Source organism: Prionailurus bengalensis, chromosome A1 (assembly GCF_016509475.1).
Source record: "Prionailurus bengalensis isolate Pbe53 chromosome A1, Fcat_Pben_1.1_paternal_pri, whole genome shotgun sequence".
Classification (NCBI taxonomy): Eukaryota; Metazoa; Chordata; class Mammalia; order Carnivora; family Felidae; genus Prionailurus; species Prionailurus bengalensis.
Window position 1 is genome coordinate 85,928,556 of NC_057343.1, and position 8,146 is coordinate 85,936,701.

Sequence of the window (8,146 nt, forward strand, 5' to 3'; positions counted from 1 at the left end):
GATTTCTTCAAGTACCCCTTCAGCACCTTTCCCTCTCTCTTCCTCCTCTGGGATACCAATTATGCGTATATTATTTCTTTTTAGTGTATCACTTAGTTCTCTAATTTTCCCCTCATACTCCTGGATTTTTTTATCTCTCTTTTTCTCAGCTTCCTCTTTTTCCATAACTTTATCTTCTAGTTCACCTATTCTCTCCTCTGCCTCTTCAATCCGAGCCGTGGTGGTTTCCATTTTGTTATGCATTTCGTTTAAAGCGTTTTTCAGCTCCTCGTGACTGTTCCTTAGTCCCTTGATCTCTGTAGCAAGAGATTCTCTGCTGTCCTGTATACTGTTTTCAAGCCCAGCGATTAATTTTATGACTATTATTCTAAATTCACTTTCTGTTATATTATTTAAATCCTTTTTGATCAGCTCATTAGCTGTTGTTATTTCCTGGAGATTCTTCTGAGGGGAATTCTTCTGCTTGGTCATTTTGGATAGTCCCTGGCGTGGTGAGGACCTGCAGGGCACTTCCCCTGTGCTGTGGTGTATAACTGGAGTTGGTGGGCGGGGCCGCAGTCGGACCTGATGTCTGCCCCCAGCCCACCACTGGGGCCACAGTCAGACTGGTGTGTGCCTTCTCTTCCCCTCTCCTAGGGGCGGGATTCACTGTGGGGTGGGGTGGCTCTTCTGGGCTACTTGCACCCTGCCAGGCTTGTGATGCTGGGGATATGGCGTATTAGCTGGGGTGGTAGGCAAGGTGCACGGGGGCAGGAGGGGCAGGCTTAGCTTGCTTCTCCTTAGGTGATCCACTTCAGGAGGGGCCCTGTGGCAGCGGGAGGGAGTCAGATCCGCTGCCGGAGGTTTGGCTCCGCAGAAGCACAGAGTTGGGTGTTTGCGCGGAGCGAGCAAGTTCCCTGGCAGGAACTGGTTCTCTTTGGAATTTTGGCTGGGGGATGGGTGGGGGAGATGGCGCTGGCGACCGCCTTTGTTCCCCTCCAAACTGAGCTCTGTCTTCCGGGGGCTCAGCAGCTCTCCCTCCCTTTGTCCTCCAGCCTTCCCGCTTTCCGAGCAGAGCTGTTAACTTATGACCTCCCAGACGCTAAGTCGCGCTTGTTGTGGGAACACAGTCCGTCAGGCCCCTCCGCTTTTGCAAGCCAGACTCGGGGGCTCTGCTTGGCCGGTGAGCCGCCCCTCCGCCCCGGCTCCCTCCCGCCAGTCCGTGGAGCGTGCACCGCCTCGCCGCCCTTCCTACCCTCTTCCGTGGGCCTATCGTCTGCGTTTGGCTCGGGCGACTCCGTTCTGCTAATCCTCTGGCGGTTTTCTGGGTTATTTAGGCAGGTGTAGATGGAATCTAAGTGATCAGCAGGACGTGCGGTGAGCCCAGAGTCCTCCTAAGCCGCCATCTTGCCGAATCCTAGAGAATATATTTAAAGTTGGTTTCAAGCATGGGCATTAGCTGATAATTTTCAATACAAGGACAGAGCACAAAGTGCGACATAACAGATACAAATGAAGCCAGTGTTAGAAAACAGTCTAGCAAAATATCAAGTACCTGAATCTTGAAACAAGGAGACTGACTTTATAGTGGTGGAAACATGCACAAATCTTCCTGGTATCTAAGAAGTAAGTGAGCACAATACTTTAGTGTTTTATCGCCCTTTCTTCATGTTATATAAACAATTTGTAATTCATGTCTCTATATCCAGTATGTCCTGACTCTGGGGATGTGTAATTGGAGAATGTTTATATCAATATCTTGTCATTCATTAAGACACATATGTGTCTATTCACATCACATAATAAAGAGGTGAAACTCCATAGAATATAGGAATTCGCAAAGTATACAAAAAATTAAAACAATGTACCTAAATAACAAAATACACATAAGTTACTTAAATCTATTAATAAAATTCAAACAATCCAATAGAAAATGAGAACATAAGATGTTTACAGTGAGTTTGCAGAAGTAATATAAAGTTGAAGATTAAAAGAGTTTCTGCTAAAGTTAACAAACTTGTAATTTAAAACAAAATTAATTTTAACTCTTCTGTGATTGGCTGTAATTATTGCACCTCAAAGTAACTAATGGTATCACATGGAAAAAACTGAAGCAAAAATCAACAGTTGTTGAGAGTGTAAAAGATAGGGATTCAGTTATCTAAAAGACTAAAAGTACTACATTTAGATTATTTATTAGAGGAAATCTTGCCACATTCATCAGGCTATAAATTATATTAACAGAAAATTAGAAGAATTCCAAATATTCATAAATATGTTACACTATAAGTATACCATGTAACAAGATGGGGTAGTAAGTGATAATATACTATATGCATATATATATATATACACATACACATATATATACATATATACATATATATGGCATATGTATGCATCATTGAAATAAAGCAGAGATTGATATGATCATTATTATGTTTTATTTATAGCTATTTTGATGAATGGTATATCTGTATCATTTAATGATATAATGGGCATTGGTTATAAATGATAGAAACTGAAATCAATGTTAATATTTACAAAAGGTTTTGCCTATCAAAAATTTTACAATGCTTACTAATTAATTTACATAGAAACTAAATAAGGACTTGTAATACAGATTATGAATAAACCTGAAACTTAATATTGTTGGAAATCCTTAACAGATTGCTTTCTTTGAAAAAGTAAATTCGTAAGGAAAAGTTAAATGTCACATAAATATAAAAGAGAAAGTCATTTGCATAAACATCTAATTCTACACAATATATATTTACAGATAAGAAAAAGCTTGAAGCTTCAGGGAAAAGATAATAAATCCCTGAAAATAAATGAGATGCTCCATATTTTATTTCCAGGTGATGTTGTACCTCAGAGTAATTTGGGACATCAATTTTTTTTGAGCAAGTCTTAAATAACCAGTTAGGTAATTAACCAATCAGTTAATTAAAAAGTAATTAATAATTTAATCAGTTAATAAATTAATCTATCTCCTATCTTTTAGGATGTGTGATTACTGGTAACAAAGTGTTTAAGACTGTAAATAAGATCATTTTTTATGTGCGTTAGGGTTATATTTATTTATAAAACTGGTTATTTTCAATGCACACATTTAATTAAATTCAGAAATTTGCGAGTACATATTAGATATAAAAATTAACTGCTAAGAGGTCTCTAAAATGAGATAAATTCCCTGTAATCACCAGCACCCTGTAATCATCATGCTAACATGACCAATATGGTAGTAGGTACTCCAGAACAGAATCTGTGGTAGCTGGAAGCCTGGATATTGGAACCATGGGCTGCATACACATGTAAAATAGAGAAATACAGCTAGTTTTGTTTCTCTCAGCATCCAAATGAGTGCTAGTAATTGCACATTAGTTTGTATATTTTTTAAATTAAAACAACTCCTCATGACATTGAAGGAAATCTTGAGAAACTAATTTTGGAAAAGTTATAATTAAGAGATATATCACATTAATATTGGCCAAAATGCATGACTATGAGGCTCTTCCAACACAGAAGTACCCAGGCATTAGAAAACTAGGAAGGCATAGTATTTACCAACACCGTGAGTAAATTATGTGTGGCATACCAACAAAATATACAGAAATAATAGAAATGTAATGTGCACTGCAATGTATACTTGTTATCCAATTTTTGGAAAAAAATATTATGAAATAACAGCAGAGATGTATGATAGGATGGTAAGGCAAATGTCTTGTCAGGAAATGAAAGGCTAGAGACATAATTATTCCTCCAGATCTCATTTATTTTTACATCATTTGACCATGTCTTCTTAAGAAAATGCGTAAGCTTCCTTTCAAACACCTCTCTTTTCCTAATCATTCTTTGTCTTCCAGGCATGACTGGAGCCATGGAAGATGCAAATAACACCACAGACACAAACTTCATTCTTCTGGGACTCTTTAACCACACTCAGACCCATCTGTTCCTCTTTTCCATGGTGCTCATGGTCTTCCTTTCCTCCCTGATGGGTAATGCCCTCTTGATTGTGCTCATCCATGAGGACCCCCGACTGCACATGCCCATGTACTTCTTGCTTAGCCAGCTCTCCCTCATGGATGTGATGCTTGTCTCCACCATAGTCCCCAAAATGGCAGCCAACTACCTAATGGACACCAGATCCATCTCTCCTGCTGGCTGTGGGGCCCAGATATTCCTGTTTCTGACTCTGGGAGGGGGCGAGTGCTTCCTCTTAGCTGCCATGGCATATGACCGATATGTGGCCATATGTCACCCCCTGCGCTACCCCATCCTCATGAATCAGAAGCTCTGCTTGAACATGACCACAGGCTCCTGGCTTCTGGGAGGGGTAGATGGGCTGATGCAAGCTGGCACCACTCTGAGCTTCCCTTACTGCCATTCTCGGGAAATCAACCACTTCTTCTGTGAGGCACCCTCGCTCGTTCGCCTTGCATGTGCGGACACTACATTTTTTGAGTTTTTCATGTATGTGTGCTGCATCCTGATGCTCTTGATCCCTCTGTCTATCATTTTGGCTTCCTACAGTCTCATCCTGGCTGCTGTGCTCAACATGAGGTCCACTGCAGCTCGAAAAAAAGCCTTTGCCACCTGCTCCTCTCACCTGGCTGTAGTGGGGCTCTTCTATGGCACTCTCATATTCACCTACATGCGGCCCAAATCCTACCGTACAGTGGCCCATGACAAGGTGGTCTCTGCTTTTTACACCATCTTTACACCTGTGTTGAACCCTCTTATATACAGTGTGAGGAATAAAGAAGTCAAGGGGGCTTTGAAAAAGTGGCTGGAGAAACATTTTCTGGGACATCTATAGTGGGACTCATTTGCAAAATTGGCAGCAGCCAAAATGAATCCAGATTTTGAAACTTGTGTTATATCAATGTATATTGCTCTCAGTTGGCCAGTTTGTGCTGTTTTTTGCTTTTTGTGGTTTTTTTTTTAAATTTTTTTTCAACGTTTTTTATTTATTTTTGGGACAGAGAGAGAGCATGAACGGGGGAGGGGCAGAGAGAGAGGGAGACACAGAATCGAAAACAGGCTCCAGTCTCTGAGCCATCAGCCCAGAGCCTGACGCGGGGCTCAAACTCCCGGACAGCGAGATCTTGACCTGGCTGAAGTCGGACGCTTAACCGACTGCGCCACCCAGGCGCCCCTGTGCTGTTTTTTTTTTTTTTAACTATTTCATTTATATATGGTAAATTCATTAAAATTTCCATTTGTCCTGCTTTCAGATATTGTCATAGTATTTTTGTTGTAGACTTTGGACCTCAGTAATAAGAATAAATGATTGAAGCACTGTAAGCAAAATATATCTTCTACATTGATAAAAGAAAGGGGATTTTCAACTTTTAATGTTTGTGGGCCCTGATCATGTGCTCTCAGGAAAGCCAAACTTTACCATTACCAAGTCAGCTAATCTCACAATATGGGTTCAATTTCTGCCCTAGGAGCCCATGTACATCTACTTCATTTATAAATAACTTAAAAGGGAGGATTCCAAAAATAAAGTAAACAGTAAAACCTTCTTGGTTCACATGAGACTGAAGTCAGACAATCCTGCAGATATGGTTAAGCCTTAAGGTTATAGTCCTATAAGATAAGGTCTATAACTTTCTAAAATACCTTTGATATAGTGATTGTAACATTTTATGTTTTCTGCTGTTAGTGAAGATTGTGTATCCCAGTCAGCTGTCCTAACTTGAGCTGGGAGATTTTTTTTTCTTTCAGAGATCCTAAAAGATTTGTTCATTTTGTACCAACAACATCAGCCATTTGTATGTGTGTTTGTGTGTGTCTGTATAAAATTATGAGGATGAATTATTTAAAGAGTGAATAATTATTTTTAAAAAAGCAATGTATATACTAGCTTCTATAATTTTTATAAAAAATTTCAAATAAATTAGAAATGAAATAAATATGAAACAAAATACATAAAACTTGTAGAAGATATATACATATTTATATACTTATAATAAATATTTATATATTTATATATTTATACAGTTTATATACAGTTTATTGTCAAGTTAGCTAACATAGACTATATACATTGTGCTCTTGGTTTTGGGGGTAGATTCCCATGATTCATTACTTACATATAGAACCCAGTGCTCATTCCAACAAGTGGCCTCCTCAGTGGCTATCACCCATTTTTCCCATCGCCTACCCCTCCGTCAACCCTCAGTTTGTTATCTGTATTTAAGAGTCTCTTATGGTTTGCCTCCCTCCCTCTCTGTATGACACTATTTTTTCCTTTCCCTTCCCCCATGGTCTTCTGTTAAATTTCTCAAGTTCCACATATGAAGGAAAACACATGATATCTTTCTCTGACTGACTTATTTCACTTAGCCTAATACCCTCCAGTTCCACCCACGTTGCTGCAAATGGCCAGATTTCATTCTTTCTCATTGCCATATAGTATTCCATTGTATATATAAACCACATTTTCTTTATCCATTTATCAGTTGGTGGACATTTGTGCTTTTCCCATAATTTGGCTATTGTTGAAAACACTTCCATAAACAAAGGGGTACATGTGCTCCTATGAATCACATTCCTGTATTTGTTGGCTAAGTTCCTGGTAGTGCAATTGCTGGATCCTAAGGTAGTTCTATTTTTTTTTTTTTTTTTTGAGGAAGCTCCACACTGTTTTCCAGAGCGGCTCCAACAGTTTGCATTACCACCAAAAGTGCAAGAGGGTTCCCATTTCTCTAGATCCTCGCCAGCATCTGTTTTTTCCTGAGTTGTTCATTTTAGCCACTCTGACCGGTGTAAGGTGGTATCTCAGAATGGCTTTGATTTGTATTTCCCTTATGATGAATAATGTTGACCATCTTTTCATGTGTCTGTTGGCCATCTGGATGTCTTTTTTGGAAAAGTGTCTATTCATGTCTTCCACCCATTTCTTCACTAGGTTATTTGTTTTTTGGGTGTTGAGTTTGGTAATTTCTTTATAGATTTTGGATACTAACCCTTTATCTGATATGTCACTTGCAAATATCTTTTCCATTCTATTGGTTGCCTTTTAGTTTTGTTCATTGTTTCCTTTGAAGCGCAGAAGCTTTTTTTATCTTGATGAGGTCCCAATAGTTCCTTTTTGCTTTTAATTCCCTTGCCTTTGGAGATGTGTCAAGCAGGAAATTGCTGTGGCTGAGGACAAAGAGGTTGTTGCCTGTTTTCTCCTCTAGGGTTTTGATGTTTTCCTGTCTAACATTTAGGTCTTTCATCCATTTTGAGTTTACTTTTGTGTATGGTATAAGAAAGTTGTCCCATTTCATTCTTCTGAATGTTGCTGTTCAGTTCTCCCAGCACCATTTACTAAAGAGCTTACATTTTTTTCCATTGGATACTCTATCCTGCTTTGTCAAGGATTAGATGACCATACCTTTGGGGGTCCAGTTCCAAATTCTCTATTCTATTCCATTGGTCTATGTGTCTGTTCTTGTGCCAGTACCATACTATAATGATGATTACAGCTTTGTCGTTTAAGCTAAAGCCTGGTATTGTGATGCCTCCCACTTTGGTTTTCTTCGTCAACATAACTTTGACTATTCGAGGTCTTTTGTGCTCACATCTAAATTTTAGGATTTTTTGTTCTAGTTTTGACAAGAATGCTGGTGCAATTTTGATTGGGATTGCATTGAATGTGTAGATTGCTTTGGGAAGTATTGACATTTTAACAGTATTTGTTCTTCCAATCCATGAGCATGGAATGTATTTCCATTTCTTTGTGTATTCTTCAATTTCCTTAAGAAGTTTTCTATAGTTTTCAGCAAAAAGATCTTTTATATTTTAGTTAGGTTTATTCCTAGGTATCTTATGTTTCTTGGTGCAATTGTAAATGGGATTGATTTCTTGATTTCTCTATCTGTTGCTTCATTATTGGTGTATAGAAATGCAACTGATTTCTGTACATTGAATTTGTATCCTGCAACTTTGCTGATTTCATGTATCAATTCTACCTGCTTTTTGGTGGAGTCTTTTGGGTTTTCCATGTAGAATATCATATCATCTGTGACAAGTTAAAGTTTGACTTTTTATTTGCCAGTTTGGATGCCTTTCATTTCATTTTGTTGTCTGCTTGCTGAGGCTAGGACTTCCAACACTATGTTAAACAACAGTGGTGAGAGTGGATATCCCTGATGTGTTCCTGATCTTA

General features: G+C 38.8%; 1 protein-coding gene across 1 annotated transcript; it reads left to right on the forward strand.

Moving 5' to 3' along the window:
* The first annotated feature begins 3,859 nt into the window (after positions 1 to 3,859).
* Positions 3,860 to 4,851, forward strand: LOC122470190 (olfactory receptor 2T33-like). The gene is made up of 2 exons (XM_043557559.1): positions 3,860 to 4,775; positions 4,814 to 4,851. Exons 1-2 carry the CDS (start codon positions 3,860 to 3,862, stop codon positions 4,849 to 4,851), a joined length of 954 nt encoding a protein of 317 aa, XP_043413494.1.
* Positions 4,852 to 8,146: the final 3,295 nt, after the last annotated feature.

Coding starts and splice junctions, on each gene's coding strand:
- LOC122470190 (XM_043557559.1), top strand. CDS start 3,860: ATGGAAGATGCAAATAACACCACAGACACAAACTTCATTCTTCTGGGA. Junction 4,776..4,813: donor GGCTTTGAAAAAGTGGCTGG/AGAAACATTTTC, acceptor TGGGACTCATTT/GCAAAATTGGCAGCAGCCAA.